We start from the raw sequence: 27,461 nt of genomic DNA, 5'->3' as shown, positions 1-27,461 counted from the left end.
AACGTGATACCTTCAGTAGTGCATCTGTAGTAATTGGTAAGTGACATTAGGGACATGCCAAATCTCCTGAGGTTCTTCACATCGGCTCTCTTTCATCTCCACACTTAGTCTTGATGCAGGGTTTCGACTCGAAATGTCAACCAATCCTTTCCTTCCACTGATAGAATAGAATGCCTTTTATTGGCATTCAAACAGCTTGGTTTGAACAAAATTGCATTTTCTACAGTCTTAACATTACAAAAAAAAAAAACAAGACCCACACTTAACACAATTTACACAAACATCCATCACAGTGAATCTCCAACACCTCCTCACTGTAATGGAAGGCAAAAGTCTTATCTCTTCCCTTTGTTCTCCTCCCGCGGTCCAGCAGTCCAACTGCAAAGTCAAGGCGAACTGAGGCTCCCGATTTTAAAGCCCCCGGCGGGCTATGGTAAGTCCCGCGGCCGTTAAGCCGTGCTGGGCGATGTTAGGCCCCGCTCCAAGTCCTTTAACCCTGCGATTCTGGCGGGAGAGGTTGCCGTTGCGGGAGCTCCGAAAAGCGGTCTCCCACCAGGGACCTGCGAGCTCCCGATGTTATCGACCACAGGGCCTGCAGCCGGAGCCTCCGAAGCTCCGAAGTCGGGTTGCAGCCGCGCGCCACCACAGCTCCTCCCGCTCCGAAGTCGGCCCGCTCCGCGATGGCGAGTCCGCAGGCTCCGCGACTGGAGCCCTCAGGTTGGTTCTGGCCAGAGGCTGCCGCCGGCTCCACGATGTTAGGCCCAACGACATCAGAGACCTGACAGGGAAAAAGTCGGGTCCCCGTACAGGGAAGAGATTAAACAGTTTCCCCCAAACCTCATCCCCCAACCCCCACATATACACAGCTAAAAAAATAATAAAACTAGAATCAAAACATACATTTAACGAGACAAAAATTAAAAAAAGACAGACGGACTGCAGTCGAGCCGCTGCCATTAGGTATCGCCACATCACACTTGACCATCCAATTGACCCACTGAGTTCCTCTAGCAGATTGTTGCTCCAGATTCAAGCATCTGCACTATCTTGTGTCTCCAAGTGCATAGTTTCTTCTTTCTAATTTTTTCTAATCTCAACATTTATTAATTTAATTTCAACAACCTTCTTACTTCTATATCAAAAGGCACAAATGTGCATTCCTTTGCTCCTGTGATGAAATACTGGCCAGTTAGTACTTAAGACTTGATTAGTGCTGTGCATAGTTGTTTTTACATGAGAATGTTTGTAAAACATTTAATATAGCAGTTTAATACAAGCACCTTTGGTCATCTCATGAGTTTCACTTTATTGTTCACCCTTTTGGCGGAATGAGCAACTGATAGTGTTCTCTTAGGGGAAATGAAACCAGTTTTTTGCAAACAATGGTTGCAAAATGCAATGAGTTATATTTATCTTCCCATTACATCAACTAGTATGCTAAATAAATTGAGAAAGAAACTGAATCCAAACTTTTTTTCCACGTTATTCATTATGCTCATGCTTTGTCTACATCAACAGAAAATCTGTTACAGCAGTATGTGTGCCAGTTTTAACTGAACATTATATCTCAGAAGGAAGTGAGATGTATAATGAATTAGATATCTGCTTCTTATCGAGTCCACACACAAGATTAGAAGTTGTTCAGCCAGAGCTGAACACACTTCTCAGCATCTGCATACAATGATGTGTCTTGTGCTTCTTGTCGCTTCTTGCACTTGGTGGTGGAAAGATTGGTGGAAACAGGGCTGCGACGTGAACACTCTTTCCTTGCCCCCAATTAGATAATGACTACTAACCTCAAGTGCAAGGTACTGAATTAAAAACCAATGAACAGATATCAGATGGATTCCACACCATTGTATGATCCACTCAGTTTATTTTCATCATTGTACTTCCAAGAAATTTTGTGGAATAGGGCGGCACGGTGGCATAGCAGTAGAGCTACTGCCTTACATCATCAGAGACACAGGTTCGATCCTGACTACAGGTGCTTGTCTGTACGGAGTTTGTACGTTCTCCCCGTGGCCTGTGTGGGTTTTCTCCATGATCTTCGGTTTCCTCCCACATTCCAAAGATGTACAGGTTTGTAAGTTATTTGGCTTGGTGTAAATGTAAAATTGTCCCTAGTGTGTGTAGGGTAGTGTTAATGTGCAAGGATTGCTGGTTGGTGCGGATTCAGTGGGCCAAAGGACTTGTTTTCACACTATTTTTCTAAACTAAACTAAAAATTAGCCCTAGGCCCAACTAATTTAATTTGGAACCCCTTTCATATTCTGCAATGCACCCTATGTACTATGATCTACCAACGGCATATATGCATGAACATTTGTCCACAACTTGCAAGAAAATGATAAGCAAAGGTATGAATAGACTAAAAAGATCAAATGTTGAAAACCCCCGAAGTTCAGAATTCTGAAAACGAGAATCCTGGAACCTTTGATTATAAGCCTCAAATAATTAGGCAAATCAATTCTAAAGAATGTTAAGAATCATGTCAATGAAGCCAAAAGCTGCAGCATTCCAGCATTTAGAGTCATACAGCATAGAAACAGGCCCTTCAGCCCAGCTTGCACATACCGACCAAGGTGCCCCATCTATACTAGTCCCACCTCTATACTAGTCCATGTACCTGTCTAAAAGTTTCAAAAATATTGTGACAGTACCAGCCACAACTACATCCTCTGACGGCTTGGTCCAAACACCCACCACCCTTTGTGAGAAAAAGTTACCCCTCAGGTTCTTATTCAATTTTCCCCCCTTCATTTTAAAGCTATGTCCTCTGGTTCTCGATCCCCCTACTCTGAGCAAGAGACTCTGTGAATCCACCCAATCATTTCCTCTCATAATTTTGTACACCTCCATAAGATCACCCCTCATCTTCCTGCGCTCCGAGTCCTAGCCTCTCCCTATAGCTCAAGCCCTCAAGTCCTGGCAACATCCTTGTAAATCTTCTCTGCACCCTTTCCAGCTTTACAACTACTTTCCTACAATATGGCCAGAACTGAACACAATACTCAAAATCCAGGCTCACCAATGCCTTGTCATTCCAACTTCTGTACTCAATAGTCTGGCTGATGACAGCAAATGTACCAAAAGCCTTTTTGACCACCCTATCTATCTGTGATGCTACTTTCAACTAACTATGTACCTGTACTCGTAGATCCCTCTGCTCTCCAACACTCCCCAGAGCCCTTCCATTCAGTGTAGTTCCTGCCCATGTTAGTCTTCCCAAAATGTAACACCTCACATTTCTCTGTATAAACTTCCATCAACCATTCTTCAGCCCACCCGCCCAACCGATCAAGGTCCTGCTGCAAAATCTTCACTATCTGCAATACCACCCACTTTGTGTCATCTGCAAAATTGCTAAGCATGCCATGTATGTTCTCATCCATGGCAAAGCTCTTCACATGGCCTAAAATTCTGAAATGACAGTGAAATCACTGACTACATTCATTGAATAAAACATTGTGCCTGCTAATTACAGCTGACCCACACATCAGTTATACCAAAGGGTTTGTAATTTTATTTAACAAATCTTTGAAATGCCAATGATATTTTCTTGATATTCATGCATTTTCTACTTATTTCCATTGCAGAAGAAAAATGATTTCCCCTTTCCATATTCTCCAATGCATCCGATGTACAACGATCCACCAATCATAGAGGTGCAGGAAGCTTTGTTACCAAAAATCAACATAAACCCAACTCAGATCTTGCATGAAACTTCTAAGCAACAAAGAGACCAAGGAGGTTTGGATAATCAAGAAGTGGACACTCCAGAAGCTTTAAATGTTGATCAATGTCAAGTAAATGAGGAAGAAGCTGAAACTGTTGGGTACAAGCCTCAAATCTCTACTTGTCATGTGCCAACTTTATCACATAATGGAGACCAAGCAATTCAAAAGGATGAGATAAATCAAGTAAAGGAATACAAAGGCTTCAACTTACCAGTGTTTCACAGAACAGCTGATATTTCCACCAATGGTAATATGAACATCGATTTGAACTCAAGCCAAAATGTTGAACAAGACAATTTAAAGTACTTGCTTAAGATGGAAGAGGCTCACTTTGCACTTGGAGAGCATCATAGAATATATGTCACTGAAGACTCATTTCAAGAGCAAACTCTACTACCGGATGAATTTATTGATTGTTTACTGCACCTGGAAGAAACCTCCACTGATATTAAGTCTTACTTCCCCCAGATTGTGGCTATTCAGTGACACTCCTTAAACGCACCAAATTCCATTCCTTACCTCAAGACCCAAGAAGCTAGATTACTTCTGTAAATTGTTGAAATATGTATGGGCCATTTAACTTGAGTTGTACTCTTAGAAATTTAAATATAAAAGTATAAAACCAAAATAAAGGAAAGAATTGATCTTTTGTTCTCAACAGAATGAATGTGGAAATGAGCTGCTACAAAACATAACTAATTTTACATTATCCCCCTTTCAGCATGGAAAATATATGGGAATGAACAAAGCACAGTTTTAGGGTTCATTTTTTCAGAGATGTCATCAAGTTTGCAAATACACCATTTTGCTAAAACACCTCTGCAACCAATCGAAAGCCTCCACATATTTCCTGTAATGGGACAACAGAAGAGCACATAATATTCCAAATTTGGCCCAACCAAATACCTATAAAGCTGTATCATGACTTACTGGCTCTGATAATCAATACTCTGACCTATGAGCATTACCATATGCCTTCTTTACCACTCTTACTTACTTGTGTTAGGGACTTGTTTCAAGGAGTTATGGACTTCGACCCCAAGATCCCTCTGTACAACAGTGCTATTAAGGGCCATGCCAGTAATTGTATATTTAGCCCTTACATTTGACGTCCTAAAGTGCAACATATCACACTAGCTTAGAATAAACTCCCCTCTGAGACCACCTCCTGTGAATCCAACTCCTCCCCCAGGATGGAGCCAGCCTTCCTGATGAGTTTGTTAATCCTATTGGCCACCGCAGCCTTCGCCCTGCTGCCCCAGCACACGACAGTGAAGAAGATGGCGCTGGCTACTACCGATTGGTAGAACATCTGCAGCATCTTAATGCAGATGACCTTGCCCATCTCCTGTGGCTCCACACTGCTTTGTTTCCTGAGGGGCCTACATTATCTCCCTAGTTACCCTTTTTTGCTTAATGTACTATATTTTAAAAAATTCTTGAGATTATCCTTATATTTTCTGTCGGAGCTATCTCCTGTCTCTTTTTTGCTCATTTGATTTCCTTTTTCATATTGCTCTTCAGTTCCCAAAATTCCATGATCTCAGTTGCCTCTACCTGCCCCAAGCCTATTTTCTTGACCAGGGCCTCAATTTCACTCATCATCCAAGCTTCCTTTCACCCACCTGCTCTGCCCTTCACTCTGACAGGAACATGCAGGTCCTGGACTCTTGTCAGCACACTTTTAAAAACATCCCACTTTCCCAACGTTCCTTTTCCTTCATATAAACTGCTCCAATCAACTTGACCGAGTTCCTGTCCATCACCTTACCCGAATCAATCCTCAAAAATCTCGATCAAATTAGTAAGACAAGACCTGCGTGTACAAAGCCATGCTGACTATCCCTAATTAACCCATTCTGTTTGCAAATGGAAATAAATCCTATCACAAAGAATCCTCACCCTCACCCTTTTACATAAGGCTCACCAGCCAATAATTCCATGGATGTTTTCTAGTTCCCTTCTTAAATAAAGGAACAACATCAGCTACTCTCCAGTCTTCTGGGACCACCTGTGGCTAGACAGGATTTAAACGTCTTCATCAAGGCTCCGGCAACCACCTCTCTTGGCTCTCTCAATAACATGGGATAAATCCCTTCAGGCCCTGGAAATGTATCCACCTTAATGCACTTCAAGAGCCCGAACACCATATCTTTCTTAATCTCAAACTACGTTTACAAATTAGTATTCTTCACACCGATCCCACTGTCCTCCATGTCCTTCTCCTTGGTGAAAGTAGATGCAAAGTTCTTGTTTAGTACCCACCTACATCCCCAAACTCCAAGCACAAATTCCCTCCTTTATCCTTTCTCCCCGGATATCATCTATTTTTAAATATAGGTATAATAAACCATAGGATTTTCTTTAATCTGATTGCCAAAGCTATTTTGTGGCCCCTGTTGGCCCTTCTAATAGCCCAATTTGGCTCCTTTCTTTATATTCTTGACATGCCCTGTCTGATACCCACCTCTTAAAAATTGCATGCATATTCTTTTTTTTTTTTGGACCAAATTGACAACCCCTTTGGTCATCCAAGGTTCCCATACTTTGCCATCCTTATCCCTCCTCCTTACATGCCAGTTCTGAACATTAATCATTGGCCTTTAAACAACTCCGACATCAGATGTGGACTTACTCAATAACAATCATTCACCTGTGTCTCCTCTGTCTCCCATAATTCTGCTCTCACTCCCCTCCCCCCCGATGGAACAAGGATAGGGTTCATCTAGTCCTCACCTTTCAGCTCACCAGCCTCCGCATCCAAAACATAATTGGTCAACATTAACGTCACCTTCTGCATAATCCCACCACCAGTCACATCTTCCCATCCCCCACCCCTATCTGCCTTCCACGGAGACAGTTCCCTTCACAACTCCTTTTTCACTTTCCAATCCAGACCACCCCATCAGAAGGTGTCTCCCATCTTCTGTTTTTTTTCAATCTCTGGCCTTTCTGCAAACATCTGCCTATCAAAACCCTCTCTCACTAGTATCCACCAATTGCTTGTCAGGCTTTGTTCTTCCCTCCTCTCTTCCAGCTTCCAGGCCCTTCAGCCCAACTTGTCCACACCATCCAACATGCCCCATCTACATTAGATCCAACTGCCTGCGTTTGGCCCATGTCCTTGTAAACTCATCCTATCCATGTACCTGTCCAAATGTCTTTTAAACATTGCGATAGTTTCTGCCTCAACTACCTCCACTGGCAGCTCGTTACAAATACCTACCAGTATTTGTGTAAAACAGTTGCCCCTCAGGTTCCAATTAAATCTTCCCCCCTCTCATTTTATTCCTATGTCCTCTGGTTCTTGATTCCCCTACTCTGGGTAAATGACTGCATTTACCCTACCTAATTCCTTCATGATCCTTTTCACCTCTGAAAGATCATCCCTCATCCTCTTATGCTTCAAGTCCTGGCAACATCTTTTTTTTTAAAATATTTTTATTAGAAGCAATGTACAGTAGTTTAAACCGCGGCATATGACAAAATACATTTAATGTACATCTTCCATTTAAAATTTAACGAGAAAGAAATAGAACATGAGAGAAATAGCGAGAAAGAGGGAAGTGAAAGAAATAGTGAATGTGTAAACCCCTAGACGACCAGATAGTGCAGTCCAGGAGTGAATGAGTAAAAGCCTATAGAAGAATAAGAAGACAAAAAACAAAAATAAGAAAGAAAAAGAAAAAAGGGACCTTTACGTGTTGATATACCTGCTTCATTTCTCACCACACCCATCACCCCGTCCGTGAATCAGTTTAATTGGCAACATATTCGTAAATCTTCTCTGTACCCTTTCCAGCTTAACAGCATCTTTCCTATAACAGGGTGACCAAAACTGAACACAATACTCCCAACGTCTTGTACAGCTGAAACATAACCTCCCAACTTTTGTTCTGAGTACCCTGACTGATGAAGGCCAATGTTCCAAAAGCCTTCTTGACCACCATCTCTACCTGTGATGCCACTTTCATGGAACTATGTATCTGCACTCCAAGATTCTTCTCCTCTACAACACTCCCTAGAGCCCTGCCATTCACTGTAAAGGTCTTGCCCTAGCACTTATCTGCATTAAACTCCATTAACCATTCCTCGGCCCACCTGTCAAACTGATCAAGTTCCTACTGCACGCTTTGATAACCTTCCTCACGACCTGCGATGCCACCCACTTTTGTGTCATCTGCAAACTTGCATCATGTCTTGTACTTTCTCATCCTTGCTTGCAGTTGCTGGCTTTTGAACCTCTAAATAGAACAATTCAAGTACAGCTAGCTATATAACCATATAACCATATAACAATTACTGCATGGAAACAGGCCATCGCGGCCCTTCAGATCCGTGCCAAACACTTATTTTCCCCTAGTCCCAGCTACCTGATGCCATTTCCTGCAAAGATTCTGAGTTCAAGGTCTTGAGAAATTATGGTTTATTGCTTTTCTGTATACTTAGTACCTGTTACTTTTTAGATCCTGTGCACTTGCTTTGAGTGCTGCTCTGTGGTGACCCGGGAAAATGTAATGGGGATATCATATTACAATTGCAGGCTTTTATATAGTAATTCTTGCATCTGCTCTGGTAGCCAAAGGACAGCATTTACACACCTCATGCCCTCCTGATGCAAGTATAGAACAGATGTTTCCCCTCCATGTATGAACCACCCAAAGCCAATGAATTCGATCATGTGCATGTTTCTTGATTCAAGTAAGAAATTCTTTGTTCTGTAGTGGTGCGGACAACATTTAAGGACTTTTAACTCTTAATCTCTTTCCCTGTGGTGAAGTGGGGGTGCATGTTAACAGGGAGATGGTGGGTGCGATGTAGTCGATGAATGTACATATTGATGTTGAGCATGGGATCTTAATCAAGGTTAGCTAAACCCAGGAGGTCTGCACTTAATTATTTATTTGATTAGGGAAAACAATGTTTTGCAGGATATGGTGACATTGGAAGGGATCAGGGATCAACCAGAATTTGTGAATCAGGAAGCGGAATCTGGAAACACTTGGATTCAACACCACCAGAGTATCTCCAGAGCCCAGTGACTTTGTAAAGGATCCTTGGTTAAATTGGAGCGGAGGGTCTCAGAGTTTGCTTGTATCTGCTTGTAGCTCCTTGCATTTTTTCTTGACAGCAGGTTTCAACTTGAACACTTTAAAAGGTTAGACGCCGAAGATAGTTACACCTTTCAATAAAAATATAGTTTTTGATGTGAGTATGAGAAGGTTGTTCCAACTTCCTTGTTTATTTTGCAAAAAAAGTCCCCATGGCATTTATCAAAGTTTCCATTGATGCTCGGTTGCTCTGAGTGTTGTGTGTTAGAGAAACCACAGGTTGAAAATAAATCTCAGACGCAAAATAAGACACAAGGTGTTGGAGTAACTCAGTGGGTCAGGTAGCATCCTTGGAGAACATGGATAGCTGACGGAAAGATCAGGACCTTTCTTCAGGCATAGACTGAATCACTGATACCAAAACCCAGGGCTAAAATATTCTATTTATTTTTCAATTATTCTCCACAAGAACCAGACAATTCAACATTTTGGGAATTTCCCATTCTTCAGAAATTACTTACAAGTAGAAATGTAAAACTGTGTTAGGAATAGTAACACGTTCTTTAAGATCCTACTTTAAACTTTCATCAGCCTTTTGGTCACTCCTGATGTTTAACACAATGATTTTGCTGTACATAGCGGGTGCAGTTGCCTATTTCCTTCCCTCCATAGATACCGCTGCAGCCGCTGAGTTTCTCCAGCATTTTTGTGTACCTTCGATTTTCCAGCATCTGCAGTTCCATCTTAAACGATTTACTATAAATGTTTACTCACATCTCTCTGCAAAGTCCTTTTTGAAATTATCCACGTGAAATACTTTATATAGGGACAATTTGTTGAGGACAGTTTTCGTAAACATTTATGGAGAGAAGAGGGCAAAATTGACAATGCACTTAACAGCTTATTCAGATTCAGATTCAGATTCAGATTCAATTTAAATTGTCATTGTCAGTGTACAGTACAGAGACAACGAAATGCATTTAGCATCTCCCTGGAAGAGCGACATAGCAAACGATTTGAATAAATAATAATAAGTGTCCGGGGGGGGGGGGCAGTCACCGAGGTACGTTGTTTAGTAGAGTGACAGCCGCCCGGAAGAAGCTGTTCCTCGACCTGCTGGTTCGGCAACGGAGAGACCTGTAGCGCCTCCCGGATGGTAGGAGGGTAAACAGTCCATGGTTGGGGTGAGAGCAGTCCTTGGCGATGCTGAGCGCCCTCCGCAGACAGCGCTTGCTTTGGACAGACTCAATGGAGGGGAGCGAGGAACCGGTGATGCGTTGGGCAATTTTCACCACCCTCTGCAATGCCTTCCGGTCGGAGACAGAGCAGTTGCCATACCATACTGTGATGCAGTTGGTAAGGATGCTCTCGATGGTGCAGCGGTAGAAGTTCACCAGGATCTGAGGAGACAGATGGACCTTCTTCAGTCTCCTCAGGAAGAAGAGACGCTGATGAGCCTTCTTGATCAGAGTAGAAGTATTGTGGGTCCAAGAGAGGTCATCGGAGATGTTGACTCCCAGGAACCTGAAGCTAGAAACACGTTCCACCTCCGTCCCGTTAATGTGGATGGGGGTGTGCGTGCCGCCTCTGGACTTCCTGAAGTCTACAATGAGCTCCTTGGTCTTCTTGGAGTTAAGGGCCAGGTTGTTGTCAGCGCACCATGCTGCTAAGTGCTGGACCTCCTCCCTGTAGGCCAGCTCATCGTTGCTGCTGATGCGGCCAATCACCGTTGTATCATCTGCATACTTGATGATGGTGTTAGTACCATGTACAGGTGTGCAGTCATAGGTGAAGAGGGAGTAGAGGAGGGGGCTCAGCACACAGCCCTGTGGAATGCCAGTGTTCAGGGTGAGGGTTGAAGAGGTGTGCTTGTCTAACCTCACAGACTGGGGTCTGTTGGTTAGAAAGTCCAGTATCCAGTTGCAGAGGGAGGGGTCGATGCCCAGGTTACCGAGTTTGGTGATCAGTTTTGATGGTATAATGGTGTTGAATGCTGAGCTGTAATCGATGAACAGCATTCTTACGTAAGTGTCTCTGTTGTCGAGGTGGGAGAGGGCGGAGTGAAGGTTATTTCTACCAACATCCATGATTTATTTCTACCAACATCCATGATTTCTACCAACATCCATGATCCATTGGTTATTTCTACCAACATCCATGATTTTGTATGAGCCCAGAATCCTGGCAACTGGAGCACCATCCTGAAGCAGGAAGGAGCCACCTTAAATATCCAAGTGAGATCCTATCGGCTTGTCAAGTGCAGCATCAATTCAACAATTGAGGAAGCTTTGAAATACATTAGAACTCTGATAATCTGGCATCCTGAAGACTTTGTTGGTGCACAATTGACAGATATTTTGAACTGAAGATAGACATAAAATGGTGGAGTAACTCAACAGGACAGGCAGCATCTCTGGAGAGAAAGAACGGGTGACGTTTCGGGTCAAGATTAGTTCTTCAGATTAGTTTATAGGGGAAAGGGATATGAGAGATATAGATAGTGATGTAGAGAGGTATAGAACAAATTAATGAAATATCTAATGGATTTTACACATATTAATAGCCAACTTACTTTTAATTGACTGCTTTCTTAAGATATTACAGTAGTGCAATAATTTTTCAGTGAAAGATTTATGTTGCCAGGTAACAAAGGCCTGAGATATAGGGAAAGACTGGGAAGGCCAGAACTTTATTCATTGGATCAGAGGAGACTAAGGGGTGATCTGATAGTGGTGTAGTAAATCTTGAGGAGAATAGATAGGGTGAACGCATAGAGTTTTTTTCTTACCAGGATAGAGGAATCAAGAACCAGAGGACATAGGTTTAACGTGACAGGGGCAAGAGCTGCAGATGCTGGAAAATCGAAGGTGAACAAAAATGCTGGAGAAACTCAGTGGGTGAGGCAGCATCTATGGAGCGAAGGAAATGGGCGACTTTTCGGGTCGAGATCCTTCTTCAGACTGATGAGGGGGGGGTGGTCGGGAAGAAGAAAGGAAGATGCGGAGACAGTAGGCTGTGGGAGAGCTGGGATAGGGAGGGGAAAGAAGGAGAAAGCAGGGACTACCTAAAATTGGATCCGCTGCTCTAGGTGTCAGCTGCTCTACATTGGTGAGACCAAGCGTAGGCTTGGCGATCGCTTCGCCCAACACCTCTGCTCGGTTCGCAATAACCAACCTGATCTCCCGGTGGTTCAACACTTCAACTCCCCCTCCCATTCTGAATCTGGCCTTTCTGTCCTGTGCCTCCTCCATGGCCAGTGAGGCCCACTGTAAATTGGAGGAGCAGCACCTCATATTTTGCTTGTGTAGTTTACACCCCAGCAGTATGAACATTGACTCCTCCAATCTTAGGTAGTCCCTGCTTTCTCCTTCCTTCCCCTCCCCGTCCCAGCTCTCCCACAGCCCACTGTCTCCGCCTCTTCCTTTCTTCTTCCCATCCCCCGCCCCACACTACCCCCACATCAGTCTGAAGAAGGATCTCGAAACATCGCCCATTTCCTTCGCTCCATAGATGCTGCCTCACCCGCTGAGTTTCTCCAGCATTTTTGACTACCTTCACACCACTCATCACTTCAACGCTCATATGAACCTATGTAAATGTTGGATGGTTTCGTCAAACATTCCTTGTTAGCTTCCCTTTTCTATATTCTGGAAATACAAAACAGATCATTAAGAAGTGCTAAAGAACACAAAGTGCTGGAGTAACTCAGTCAGTAAGGTAGCATCTCTGGAGAATATGGGTAGGTGACGTTTACCCATAACTAGCATTTGTAGTCTCTTGTTTTCACATTAAAATTGATAACTCTAACCAACATCCAATCATCAGCCTCTGTGCTCATTGACCTTCATTAGTTTATAGTTAAGAAAATGCCGTATTTTTCAATTCTCAACTTTTTCTCAGTCTTGCTTAGTCCTGCACCTGCTCGTCTCCATTATATTCAGTCATATAACTGTCCAGGATATCTACCCCCTCCTGATCCATGCCTCCTGGCCAACTCCAGCATTATCACTCCACCATCAGCAGCTGTGCTTTCAGCTGCCAGGAGAATAAGATCTGGAATTCCATCCACAAACCTCTCTGTAAAAAGTGCATTTGTTACTAATCACACAGAACAAAGGTAATATCTTGTTGTCAGAACAAGGAGGTCACGATGAACTATAAAACACTTGGTCAATCACAACTTGTGTATTGTGTCCAATTCAGGACACCACACCCTATGAGAGGTGTGAAGGCTGTGGAGAGGAAGCAGAAGAGATTTGTCAAAATCATTCCAGGGATGAAGAACCAATTTCATTTTTCCATTGTGCATTTGACAATTAACCACTCTTGACTGGAGAAGCCAGGGTTTTCTCCTTCTATCAGAGGAGGTTGTGAGTGGATCTGATGGATGGTATAGATGCCATGAGTAAACAGAGACAGCAACCATTCCCCATTAGCAGAAGGGGGCAGAACTAGTATAGAGATTCTAGGGGATATTGAAGATTGGCAGCAAAAAGAACCAAATGTGATTTGTCATAGAGTCATACAGAATGGAAACAGGGTCTTAAGTCCAACTTGCCCATAACAAACACGATGCCACATCAACACAATTCCCACCTGCCCGCGTTTGCCTCATATCCCTTTAAATCTTTCCTACGTCTTTTAAATGTTTATAGTATCTGCCTCAACTACCTTCTCTGGCAGCTTGTTCCATATACCTACCACCCCTTTCGTGAATGTTGAATCTGTGCAAAGTTGTTCTATGTAGAAAAGTGTTGTACAGAGTGGGTGAAACACAACCTGTTGTCAAGTACATTGTAAATATAAAATCCATTGGAAACATATTCTTGCTTAAAACAATTTCAAAGTTGAGTTATTAAAAATGGGTATGGTATAAAATGCATAATTAAGTCTGCACAAAGCATGGATAATCTTCTGGTTTAAAGAAGTAACAGGGAAACGTGCAGAGATTCAACACAATGAGCATTGCAATGCTCACTACAATGAACACCCATGATTACAAAATGTAACTGGTTTTGTTGTTCAACGAAACTCAACTATTGACCAGAAACTGCTGTAACAAGAAGATGGTTAAGGGGTCTGAATGGAATGCTATTCTCTGTTCCAGTTTTTTTTTAACTTTGATTTTTTAACTTTCTCTGTCAAAAATATATGATTAGTTACTTTTGTGGTGGACAGGTACATAAAAGGGAGAGGAATTGAAGGATGCCATTACAGGAAGTGCAGCAGAAAGGGACAACTATAGTATAAATATGAAGGTGGGGTATATAGAAAGACAGCCAAGTGGGTTTGCTTCTGCGCTGTAAAATTAATGTAATTAATTAAAACACCAAAACACTTCTTCCAAACCTGGGGCTGCTCGGAAAGTAGGTTTCAATTTCACAAGCACTGCGTTAGAAAGTTAGATTGCAGCAGCTTGCTTTTTTGATGACTGCGTGTGAGAAGGATCACACATTTCAGAGGTGTGAAAATTGCGTGTGGTTTAAGCTGAGCTCTGTAATAGAATCACCAGAGCTCAGCACTGTGGAACACAGCTTAGGTGTGGTTTAAACGGCGGGCACGCTGTTTTAAAACTCATCAAAAGAGTAGCCCGAACGTCCTCTTCCCAAAAGCACCATGAGTCGTTCTCGCTTATGCTGGCGCCGCTTTGTGATGTGACTCCGGTTGCTGAGCTTCAACCGGGGGGTTTTCAAGGAATGTTCAGCTGTGACACGTGGAAGGCCGGCGGTGCTGGAGTGATGTGAACGGTAAGCGGTCTGGGTTGTTTCACAGGGGCACTGCTTGGTGATAGGTAGAGTTGGGGAGACGTCGGCTGTTGGAGCAGACGGGTCAAGACTTGGGGCTGGGAGCACGAGTGGAGCAGCAGCGATCAGTAGAGGGCCGGCCGAGTTTATAACGGACAGCGAGTCTGTCCAACCAGTCACTCACTGTGATGCTTTCATCTTAAAACTCGGTGTGTATTTCTGTAAAATTCTGATGTATGTATTTTTTAAAAGATTAATTATCCGAGTTTTTTCAATTCAGGTTTGTTATTTTGTGTCTGGTGGGGGAAATGTGTTTTTAACCGTTCATGCCAGTTTTTAACCCAATAAATATTTCCATCACGTATGATTCATACAGAGGAGGAGGGGTATTCTGGTTTGATCTAAATTGCCAGAGGTATGGACGAATTGCTGTTTATTTCCATTCGTTTACAAGCTACACGATTACACAAAAAACATTTTGTTGGGAATGCAGTCAAATTAGAAAATTGCTTGGATGAGCAGAGAGAAACAGTTAGCGGTTCAGATTGGTGGCCCTTCACCAGAACGAAACAATTTGTTGGGAAGAAGGGTTTCGGCCCGAAACGTTGCCTATTTCCTTCGCTCCATAGATGCTGCTGCACCCGCTGAGTTTCTCCAGCTTTTTTGTGTAACCTTCGATTCTCCAGCATCTGCAGTTCCCTCTTAAACACTATGTTGGGAATGCAGGTTAGGCTGATCATTTAATCAATATCAACGTGCCTTGGCCACCCGTGAGGGCAGGTGTGGGTGACTTGGTGAATTTCCATGAAGCATGCTGGACAGTTGTACAGGCTGCCCAGTGCCGAATGCCAGGTAGGAGGAGGGGATATTTGGGATACATTATGGACAGCGTCTGCCATGTTATTGCTTCCTAATTGTGTCAACTGTATTTGATACTTCATGTTGCTATCCATTTGAGACCCCCCCCCCCCTTGCTCGGTGAGATTGCATTTAGAAAAGAAGAATGCAGCTGGAGATAATTAGATGTTAAGCAGCTGGTTGTTGATCTGATGGAAGCGGCCTGGCGAGGAACCGCTATAAAAAGTATCTTGGCGTAGTAGAGTTGTACAGTACAGACACGGGTTCTGGGGCCAACCATGGCCACCTGATATTTTGTGCCTATCTATATTAATTCCATATGCTCACAATCTTATATTCCTTGAATGTTTTCAATGCCTGTCTAAATATTTCTTGGATTTGTTGTACAGGGTCTTGGTGAGACCATACCTGGATTATTGCGTACAGTTTTGGTCTCCTAATCTGAGGAGGGACATTCTTGCCATACAGGGAGTACAGAGAAGGTTCACCAGACTGATTCCTGGTATGTCAGGACTTTCATATAAAGAAAGACTGGATACACTCGGCTTGTACTCGCTAGAATTTAGAAGATTGAGGGGGGATCTTATAGAAACTTACAAAATTCTTAAGGGGTTGAACAGGCTAGATCATTGTTCCTGATGTTGGGGAAGTCCAGAACAAGGGGTCACAGTTTAAGGATAAAGGAGAAATCTTTTGGGACTGAGATGAGAAAAACATTTTTTACACAGAGAGTGGTGAATCTCTGGAATTCTCTGCCACAGAATGTAGTTGAGGCCAGTTCATTGGCTATATTTAAGAGGGAGTTAGATGTGGCCCTTGTGGTTAAGGGGATTGGGGGTATGGAGAGAAGGCAGGTACAGGATACTGAGTTGGATGATCAGCCATGATCATATTGAATGGCGGTGCAGGCTGGAGGGGCCTAATGGCCTACTCCTGCACCTAATTTCTATGTTTCTATGGATGCCCAAATCCTTCAGTTTCCTTGATATCAGTTTCAGATATCAACTACACCCTGTGAAATAAAACCCCAATGCTCTTTAAAACGAATATTCTCTCTTAATGTGATTATGCTTGAGAGGGCCCCAAAAAGGATGTTACTGGGATTGGAGAACTGTCATGGAGTCATACAACACAGAAACAGGCCCTTCAATCCAGCTCCCTCATGCCGACCAAAGTGCCCCATCGATGCTAGTCCCACTGCCTGCCTTTGGCCCAAATCCCTCTAAACCTTTCCTACTAGTGTACCTATTCAAATGTCTTTTAAAATGTGTTATAATTTCTGCCTCAACTACCTCCTTCAGCAGTTCATTTGATATACCCATATACCCTGTGTGGAAAAGCTGCCCCTCAGATTTCTATTAAATATTTTCTTTCTCGGCTTAATCCCATGCCCACTGGTTCTTAAGTCCCATATTATAGGTAAAAGACTGGGCATCTACCCTATCTCCCTCATGATCTTGTACATCTCGATATGATTACGTCTCATCCTCCTGCACTCCAAGGAATACAGTCTTAGCCTACTCGACCTCATCCTTCTGTGCTCCAAGGAATACAGTCCTAGCCTGCCCAACTTCTCCCTACTGCAGTTAGGCCCTCGAACATGACAACATCCTTGTAAATCTTCTCTGCACACTTTCTAGCTTAACAACATCTTTCCTGCAACAGGGTGACCAAAACTGAACACAATATTCCAACTGTGATCTCACCAGTGCCTGGTACAACTGTAACTTAACATCCCAACTTCTATACTCAAAAACATGACCAGTGAAAGCCTGTTTTAACTACCTTATCTACCTGTGACACCACTTTGAATGAACTATGTACCTGCACTCCTAGATCCATCTGCTCTACAACACTCCCCAGAGCTCTACCATTTACTGTGAAGGTCGGGCCCTGACTAGTCATCTCAAAATGCAGCAGCTCCCATTTATCTGCATTCAACTCCATTAAACCTCTGCCCACTTGCCCAACTGATCAAGATCCTGCTGCAACCTCTGATAACCATTTTCGATATCTACAATACCACCCACTTTAGTGTCACCTGCAAACCTTTGAATCGTGCCTTTTCAATCTTTTACCCAGAAAAGGGGAGTTTAAAACTTAGGTCTAAGGTGAGAGGGGTCAGATTTGAAGGGTACATGAAGAGCAAGCTTTTCACACTGAGAGCAGAGGGTAAATGATACAAGCTGCCAGAGGAAAGGCCTTGAGATTTTCTTCATCTGATTTACCAAAGACATTTTGCCTCAGAAAAGCAGCCAACATAATCAAAGATTTGTCCCTCTCCAGTAATTCCTTTAAGGTGAGAGGGGCAAAATGTAAAGGCGTGTAGGGCAAGTTTTTTTTTTTTTACACAGAGGGTTGTAAGTACCTGGAACACATTGCTGGGGATGGTGCTTGAGACAATACAATATTGGCATTTAAGAGACTTTTGGATAGACATATGGATATGCAGCGAATTGAGGGATCTGGATTATGCACAGGCAGATTAGTGTTGATCTTGGTGTCATATTCAGCACTGACATTGTGGGCCAGAGGGACTGTCCTGGTGCTGTAACATTCTATGTTCTATATCTAAGGTAAGGAGAAATAATCTTAATCAGTCAGATCATTGATGTGAGGAATTAAAAATGACCTTTCACATCCCCTGATTCTGCTATAAATAAAGGTACAATTCTTAAATGGCAATAGAAGTAGAGTGATTTGGAAACAAACCTGCACATGTACCTCTGGGGACAGGCAAATTAAGAAAAATGTTGGGGGGTAAAAAAAATGGTTCTGCTCTTTATAGCAGAGGCAAAGATTACAACAACAAGGAAGTCAGCTGAATCTCTGTAAAATATTGTTCAGCCACATCTGGAGTGAGGTGTCCAGTTCTAGGCACTATACATCTTTAGAGGAATTATAGTCATACATTCATAGAGCATGGATACAGATACTTTGGCCCAACCCATCCATGCTGACCAAGAATCCCATCTAAGCTAGTCCCAGTTGGCTGCATTTGACCCATATTCCTCTGAACCGTTCCTATCCATGTACCTGTCCTAGTGTCATTTAAATGCTGTTATCATAACAGCCTCCTCTGATAGCTCGTTCCTTTCACTCACTTAATTCGCCAAGACTATTTGGGGGCCTTTTGTACACTCGAACAGATGATCATCCCCTTTTTATTTCAGCTCCACCCATCTAGCTTCACTGGATGAACCATCAGTTATGTCACCTTGGACTGCTGGCATGACCTTCTCTGTAATGTAGATCAATTCCCCTCCTCTTTTACCCCCACCGTTCTCTTGCCTGTAGCACCTGTACCTTGTATCTGCCAGTCCTATCACTCCATTACCCAGATTTCCATAATGGCTGTGATGTCCCATTTGTAAATACCTATCCATGGCCTGTGTTCATCCGCCTTACCCGTCAGGTCACTCGTATTGAAATAAATGCAATTTAATCCAACAGTCCGTCCTCCCTCCCTGCCATGCTCTTGCCCATCCTGTCCACTGACCTTCCTTCATTGCCTTCTAAACTGACTTCCAACTTCTCACCTGCCTCAGCCCTGCATTGGATCCTGACCCCCTGCCTAACTGGTATAACACTCCATAGGAGCACTAACAAACATACCCCCAGGATATTGGTTCCCCTCTGGTTCAGGTGCAACACGTCCCTCTTGTACAGTACCCTGTGCTTTTTTACCAGAATGATGCCTGGACTAGGGGATAGCTGCAGGGAGAGGTCAGACAGACTTGGATTGTTTTCTCTGGAATGCCAGAGGTTACGGGGGGCATGATAAAAGCACAGGTTGTACAACCGATTTTCCAGCACCCTCGGTTCCAGAGCCTTTCTAGATTACCCAATTTTTCTGAACCAATAGAGGTCACATGATAATGAAATGGCAATACACCCCTGGCTCTCTAATGACACCCCTCCCCTGTCTCCAAAGCAGCAGCGAGTGCCAGAAACTTTTAAAGAAAACTAATATAAAATGTAAACTGAATTTGAATGGAATGCCCTGCCGACCCATCCCCGGCCATCTAGTGTCACAGTTTCTGACCCCACTCCTGACTCACAAGGTGCATCAGCGAGCCCTCCTTCACCCACTGCAGATTCCAGTGACATGGCTGTTGTTGCAGCTCATGTTTTAGCCCCTGAGGACAGCACTTTCTTCGCCCCCTCCTTTTTCCCCTACTCCTCCTGTATGAGAATGGTATCAGGGTTGGCAGGATTTCAATTGCACAGACTGGAGAATCTGAGATAGTTGCCCTCAGAAAGGTCATTTGATAGTTATGTTCAAAATTGCAAAAGATCTGGAGAGAGAGAACTGGCAGAGGCGTCAAGAACCAATGGACACAGATTTAAGATGATGGCAGAAGAAACAAAGGGGTATCAAGGGAACAAGTTTTCATGCGGAAAGATATTCAGTCTGATCATCAAACACCCTTCTACACTTATCCTGTTTTCCTCTTGAATACCCAGCAACTCCCATCTCTCATTCTGATTTTCACGCACAGCCGGGGAAAATTTCAGCACAAATTAACCTACCAGCATAAAGATATTTGACATGTGGGATGGAATTGGACACTGGTGTTTGGTGGGGGTAAAAATACAATGGGCACTGTTGTTTGGCATTTGCAGGGGTAAAAATACTATGTTTGGATTTGTGGGTGGAAGGGAGAGGGTTGGCAGTAGGGAGATAGCAATGGGTGTACATTCATATCATCTGCTCCTTGTGAATCAGAGAATTGAGAGATGAGCAGGTGATTCAAGGTGTAAAGATGGATGGTATGACGATTTTCTGATTTTGGTCCCAGTGTTGTTTGACCGGAGTCTGGATAAGCAGGTAACCCTGCCTTCCTCAGTTTAACATCTACTGTCTTCAGTGGTGCAGCTCTCTGCCCTGCAAGGCAGAGGGAAGGGCATTTCTCTCCGACAATGTTTGAATAGCTGCAGGGTGTATAAACTGTGAGCAGTGGAGGTGACGCTTCTAACACAGTTGAGGATGTGGCTAAAAGTATTAATAGTAGCCAAGCACTTTGACAGATACAGACCACTGATGGATGAGTGCTAAGGGTGCAGTACACTACAGACCAGCTGAACAGAGTGACAAATATCAGGAAAGGACATTTCAGAATGATTGTCTTTGACCACACATGTGAGCTCACTAAACTGATTGTAACTTTGCATTCGGGTTCCCAGGGATAGACCCAAAGCATTGAACTTGGGTACCATGAGCTCCAGTTGGCATTTGAAGAGGGTAGTGGTGTTATTTTGGTGGTGTTCTGCAGGGATCTGTGCTGAGACCTCTATGGTTTCACACACGCACACACACTGGAGGACTACAGTGGAACTGGGATTTCTTGCTAATATGTGTTCTACACAAAAGTCATTATAACTCTGGGATATGAATGACCATAAGACAAACACTGTGAACATTTTGATAATATTTCTCCCATTGTATGCAGTGGGAGCTCACTTTTTTTTTGCCAATGTCAAGTCACAGTGACCATTGTGGGGCTCGGCATTGGATGAGTATTTGTTTTCCTCCCCATTTGGGCTTGACCTTTGCTTCAACATGGTCATTCCTGAGCACCAGAATAATGACCACGTGTCCTTTCGCAAAGGTCTTAAAGTAGGGTCAGTTCTTGGTAATGTAGGGTTGACTATGATTGCTGTATTTAGGAGAGTCTAACTTTTAGAAAGTTGGGTATCTGGAGAAACTAGGTTTGATTCTAAAGAGCTAGATGTTGATCGAGAATATTTATCTCTTTTCACTGTTTAAGGCTGTCAGCGCAATAAATGGATTTTCACTGAACAATTTGCAAAGCAAACATTCAAAACCATGTCGTGACATCACCTCTTCCTCTCACACTGCCTCTTAATTAAAAATGCAAAGTGACAAGTTCCATTAACCAATCTCAGACAATGTAAGCAGGGAAGACAAAACTTCAACCTGATTGTGATCCAATGCATTTATTACTTTTGGCTAAAGAATCAAATGGCTCCATGAAATCCCAGCTGCACCAGAATAAATGGGCACTTGGACACGATACCATCCATGGAGACCATGGATCTGCAGTTCACTGTCTTCAATGTGCATTGAACCTGCAACCCAACAATGTGCTTTCTATGGTACATCTGTGGAAGTTTGTAAAAGTCATTGGCGATGTGCGGAATTCATTTAATATTGACTGGAATTTATTTAATGTAAAAGCCCCAGATCGGGCAGAATTTGTTAGGTGTATCCTGTAAGTGGATAGGAGGAGTGTCCATACATGACCTAGTATTGGATAATGAACGTGGCAATGTGACTGGTAATTCAGTGGAAGATCACAACTCATAGATTTTAAGATAGTTATGAATAAGAATAAATCTGACCTTTGAGGAAGATATTAAATTACATTATTACGAAGGAGGTAGGAACAGTAAATTAAGAATAGTTTTTATTCAGCAAGTCAACATTTGACCCGTGGGAGTCGTTTAGGCCAGTTGATGAAAGTACAGGTCCAGCATGTTCCAGTGAGGAAGAGGGATAAGGATGACAAGATAATGGAACCAAAGAGGTTGGAAATTTGATCAAAAAGGTTTAAGATGATGAAATCAGACGGGGCTTTTGAGGGATATAAAGCAAGTGGCAAATTAGAAGGGCAAAGAGGGGCCAGGTGAAGTGTAGATGGAATCAATGATGTGAAGTCTGGTCTGTGATGAACTGGGCTACATCTACAACTTTCTGCAATTTTGTGCGTTCTTGGACATTTCCCAAACCAAGTAGTGATGCAACCCAACAATGTGCTTTCTATGGTGCATCTGTGGAAGTAATTGGTGATGTGCTGAATTTCCTCAGTTCCCGCAGAAATTGGAGGCGTTGGAGTGCTGCCTTGGCTGTAGTTTCCATATGCTTGGTCCATGACAGATTGTTGGTAATATTATCCCCAAGGATCTTGAAACTCTCGACCATTTCCAGTGGAGCACCATTGATGCTGATTGGGGCATATATTCCCACACTTCAAGGTCTGAAGATCATTGATTCATGTGGGGTCTGAAAGATTATTATTAACATATCTACAATAGCAGTTCTCTTTAATGCCTGGGTTAGAAACCACCTTTTCACAGTTTTGTTGTAAGGTCATTAATCTAAAACACTGCCCAACTTGCTGAGTGTAGCATTTTCTATTTTAATTTTAGATTTCCATTAATTTGCTTTTAGCAACATTGGGTCCCGGTTATTGATCTGTTCAAGTTTAAACTTAATGACCTCACATTGTTGATTCATTTAATTTTTCTGAAGTGTTAGATATATTGTCATCTTGCTCCACTGTGAAGGTCGTAAGAAAGTAATTATTCAAAACTGCCATTTCTATATTTTCACTTGCAATATTACTTGCGTCTGGTTTTCTACAATGCAACTTGTTCTGAGGAAATTGTAAGACATTTTTTGTTAATTTTGATAACTCTTTCATGATCCCTCCTTGTATTCCCTTTTATCATCTGTATTTATTACTTTTTGTTTTTCTGTCTCTGTCATATTCCTGGTTTTACTCTATTCTTTGCATTTTTGTATTTTCTTTCCGCTAGTATAATGCTATGTCTCCCCTTTCGTTGCTTAATTTGTTAATTAGACTCTGGATCTGAGGCCATACATATCTGCAATTCATTTATTGAGTTATTTCTTTTTATTGTATTTCACACAGTAGTTATCTGTTGTCACGATAAATGTCTGCTTCACAAATTTATAGAATCTAGAATGTTAGCAATAATATTGTGTTTCTCCTCTTCAGTTCTATTATTGAATTTGATTGTATTATTCGCCAGATACTGTTATGTAAGTAATTAAATCCCACTGAATGCTCAACCTGGCATAATGGACCAAGGTCCCCTGTTTCCTCCTCCAACCGAGACCCAATCAATTTCCCTCTACTAACATTCTGCTTCTGTTGAAACTTGTCCAAGGAGAAGAGTCTCTACCTGAAAAATCACCATCCCGACCAAAATGCCCCCATCTAAACTGGTCCCATTTTCACACATTTAGGCCATCTTTCTAACCCTTTCCTATTCATATACCAGTCCAAGTGTCTTATAAATGCTATGACAGTACCTGCCTGAACAACCTCCTCTGGCACTTCATCCAAGGACTCCTCGAAGAGTGTTTCTGATCTGTCGGCCAGGTGTTTGGGGATTTTTCTTTATTATAGAGAGAATTCTTCTGTCATCAGCTGTGGAGATCTTCTTTGGCCTGCCAATCCCTTAGCGATTAGTAAGCTCACCAGTTCCTTCTTTCTTCCTAATGATGTTCCAAACAGTTGGTTTTGGTAAGCCTAAGGTTTGACTGATGTCTCTAACAGTTTTATTATTGTTTCTCAGTGTTTCTTTTATTATTGTTTCAAAGAATGGCTTCTTAGCCTTTCATTGGCCCAACTTTGGCCCTCATGTTGATAAACACCAATTAAAGTTTCCAAAGGCGTTGGAAAGACTGGAGGAAAGACTAGGTGCTGAGAGCTCTCTTATCCCTGCATAAGGGGGCAACTAAACACACCTGAGCAATTATAAACACCTGTGAATCCATGTGTCCCAAACATTATGGTGCACTGAAAAGGGGGCACTATGTATAAACATAGCTATAATTTCCACATGGTGAAACCAAATTGTATAAAAACGGCCTTGAATAAAATCTGATGTGATTTATATTTTTCTCTATTACAAATCTCAAATTGTGGAGTACGGAGGCAAATAAATAAATGATGGGTCTTTGTCCCAAACATTATGGAGGGCACTGCATGTCCTCCGTTTCTTGATTCCCTCTTCAATTGTTCGCTCGCCTTTTACCAGTTATGATGGTAGCCAAGAGTTGTTCATTGGATACAAAAGTAGACCGTTTGGGGCTTGCCCTTTATGGTTTTTATTAAAAACCAGCCAGAAATTCTCAGCTACTGTCTCCATCGGTACCTGGGGTTCCATACTATCTAGCGCTGTTTTGGGGATTTTCTTGTAACAAAGAGATTCACATTGCTCCCTAAAATGTTCTTTCTGCCATCAGCAGACTGTTTGAAATGTGCACCCAGCTTGTGAGTGTTGGTTGAATAAAGCCCAGATGTAACACCCTGTGAGGTTTTTGCTGCAGCCATCTTTCAAACGGGCTGGCACAGTTATGCCGCATTTAGCATTCCTGCCCCGCAGTTCATGGGACCAAGGTTTCATCCTGATCTTGGGGATCATCAGTGTAGAAGTTGCGAGTTCTTTCTATGACTACGGAGTTCTCTCCACTGCCCACTTCCCAAAAACATGCTGGTAGGTTACTGTTAATTATACCTTAATGTAGGTTGATGGCAAAATGATGAAAGGAGTGTGAGTGGATATACGTGAGGACAAATTAGTTGCAGGAATACTAGGAAATAAAGACAGAGCAAACAGGACCAATGGTATTATTCCCTTGGGAGTTGGCATGGGTCTTGATTGTTATTAGATTAAACCATCTGACTAGATCACATGCATGTTGGTTGACGAAAATTGTTTTCTTTTCAGAATTTAAATGCATTGATCCAATGGGAAAGATTTAAATGAGACCTGAGGGGCAACTTCTTCCAGACTCTCACCAGTCCAGATTGATGCGTATATGGAATGAGGACATTTACACAGGTAAATGGAAAAGATAGGTTTAAAGGTTAACATTCTTTATGGGGCAAATGCACTCGGGTGGGACTAGTGTAGATGGAACATGTTAGTCAGTGGGCAAGTTGGGCCAACGAGCCTGCTTCCATGCTGTATAACTCTCTAACTCTACGAGTTTCCAGATGAAATAGTAGAGACAGATACAATTATGACATTTAAAAATGTACTTGGTCAGATACATCATTAGGAAGGGTTTGAGGGGATATGGTCCAGGCACAGGCAAGTGGGGCTTGGTTAGGCAACTTGGTGAGTATGGCCAAGTTAGCCAGAAAGGCCTATTTCTGTGCCATACCAGTCATGATTCAATGACTGTAACTCTGCACCACCAATATGCCTTTGCCAACAAAATCCAAAACAAGTCTGATATTTCTGCTTCCATCTTCAAGGTTCTCCAAATCAATTAGAGGATTAAATGATGGGGTGCTTTGTATCCCGGGTATTGGGAACTGGGATGATACTGCCCCATTCTCGTTTAACTTCTGTCTGGCAGAAAAAAAAGTAAGGAAAGATCTTTGCAGAGGATATAGAGATGGCAAAAATTGATCGGACTTGACCTATGGAACTGAGAATGTTATATCATTTCTTTTCAGGTAGAGTCTACAACCAAAACTCTTGTGTTATTTGATGGAGATTGTTGGAACATGTTGGGTAACCAATCTATTCATCATCTTGCTGTGCATGTCTAGAAGAGCTGGTAAGCTTAAATTAAACTCTATTAATTGCATATGTTAATAACTATTTGAGCTCTAAACCTTTTGAAAAATGGTAATCTTTATTGAACGTGTCATCAAATGCTGAGTTTAGATAAACAAAAATAACCCCATGGAAATATAAACAGGAGCCCAGATAAAAACAAGAAAACTGCAGATGCTGAGTTACAAAAAAAAAAGACACAAAGTGCTGGAGTAACTCAGCAGATCATGGTTGGGTGATGTTTCGTGTTAGGGGCCTTCTGCAGACCTACTGTGTGAGACGGGGTGGGGAGAAGGAAGAAGCGAGGAGTCAAAGCATTATAGGTAATAGGTGAACCCGTGAGGGGTTGATAGGCAGATGGTAGGACAAAGGCTAGAGATGAAAAAAAGATGTGAGACAAAGGGATTGAGGAGTTGTGAATTGTGAAGCCATAGGAAGGAATGTGGATGGTGGAGAAGGGATGAAATAGATGCAAGTCAAGGGGGGGGGGGGGGGGGGGGGGGGGGGGGGGGGGTTACCTTAAATTGGAAAGTTCAATGTTCAGAACATTGGGTATTAACTAGACAGAGTATTGGATGGTTCTCAAATTTCCGTGGCATTAATGCAGTACCAAATCCTATTCTCCTGAAAGTTCTTGTGTGCAGCAGGTCACAGTGGTTAGAATAAGAACAGAAACATCAGAAAATGCTTACTTTAGAACTGCAGCTCGTAAACAAGCCCTTCGGCCCAACAAGTCGCTGCCGACCACTTTCTCATGAATTCCCTACAATTCATAAGCCAGCGGAGAGGGAAACGAGAGCTACGGAAAAAGTACAGAACAAATCAGAGCCGGCACCAATGGCCAATGGGCCCACAATGGTCCAATGTTGGCTGTGGAAGTAATAATGAAGGGATACGAACTAACAGGGTGACCAGGATGGGGAAGGATGGAGAGAGAAGCAATGCTTCTCTGTATTACTGTAAATACATGATTTAATATATGATTTCAAAACCATCCTCTCTTTCCAGAATCCTGTGCTAATGGGGAAATGCAAGTTAGCCCTGCCACAGTAGTCAGACTTGGATCCAGCATTAACATATCATGCATCTTAAAGGGATCATCTTACAGTCAGTGTGCAGCCCGTCAACTTTGTATTATTGAAAACAATAATAGGCAGCTTAATGCAACACAGATCTCTGCCAATGCAGTTACTGCACACATTCCAAAGATTGAAAAACCCAATTCTACTTTTGCATGTAAGCTTCATTGCAACAATGGATATTTGATCTGCGGAATTGATATTAAAGCTGGCAGTAAGTCACTTTTATTTAACTGATTATTTCTCGAGTATTAAGACTAATTATTTCATTTCTCAGTTTTGTAATTAATTGTTTTAACATTGTCAAGTTTCACCAGACAATGATATAATGGGAACGCAGTTCAATTACTTTTCCATGCTGTAATGCCTGAGTGCCTGAAGAGCCCAGTCCTTGACATCCCACCCCTGTTGCAGAGGTTGCCAGTACAAATCTCAGGACAAGATTGTTGGACTCTCTTCTCGTGCTTTCTTTGCCCTCACTCACTCTTTTTTTTTTTTTTTTTGCTCCTTTGCCCTCTTCCCCCAGATGCAATGCTAAAATATTTTTTGGATGATTATTAGGTCTATTTTTTTTTAGTTGAGTTTAATTTGGAGATGCAGCATGGAAACAGGCCCTTCACCCCACCGAGTCCGCACCGCCCA

General features: G+C 42.5%; 2 protein-coding genes across 3 annotated transcripts in view; both read left to right on the top strand.

Annotated features, from left to right (window-relative positions):
• The window catches only part of il23r (interleukin 23 receptor), a 71,509-nt gene extending 64,120 nt beyond the window's left edge, over positions 1–7,389 (top strand). The window contains exon 16 of the mRNA XM_055641924.1: positions 3,600–7,389. Within this exon, the coding sequence (XP_055497899.1) occupies positions 3,600–4,226 (627 nt within the window). The 3' untranslated portion in view covers positions 4,227–7,389. The remainder of the gene's footprint in view (positions 1–3,599) is intronic.
• Positions 7,390–13,937: 6,548 nt separating this feature from the next.
• The window catches only part of il12rb2 (interleukin 12 receptor, beta 2a), a 40,897-nt gene continuing 27,373 nt past the window's right edge, over positions 13,938–27,461 (top strand). Inside the window, exons 1-4 of one of the 2 annotated variants that reach the window (XM_055641923.1) lie at positions 13,938–14,538; positions 24,901–25,014; positions 25,638–25,741; positions 26,749–26,847. In XM_055641923.1, coding sequence (XP_055497898.1) covers positions 25,672–25,741; positions 26,749–26,847 — 169 coding nt within the window. In that variant the 5' untranslated portion in view covers positions 13,938–14,538; positions 24,901–25,014; positions 25,638–25,671. Of the gene's footprint in view, positions 14,539–24,900; positions 25,015–25,637; positions 25,742–26,748; positions 27,034–27,461 lie in introns of both variants that reach the window. The other variant, XM_055641922.1, reaches the window with a different exon arrangement.

The sequence above is a fragment of the Leucoraja erinacea genome, chromosome 10 (assembly GCF_028641065.1).
Source record: "Leucoraja erinacea ecotype New England chromosome 10, Leri_hhj_1, whole genome shotgun sequence".
Lineage (NCBI taxonomy): Eukaryota > Metazoa > Chordata > Chondrichthyes > Rajiformes > Rajidae > Leucoraja > Leucoraja erinaceus.
The sequence above is the reverse complement of the archived record's forward strand: the minus strand, read 5'-3'. Positions and strand labels throughout refer to the sequence as shown.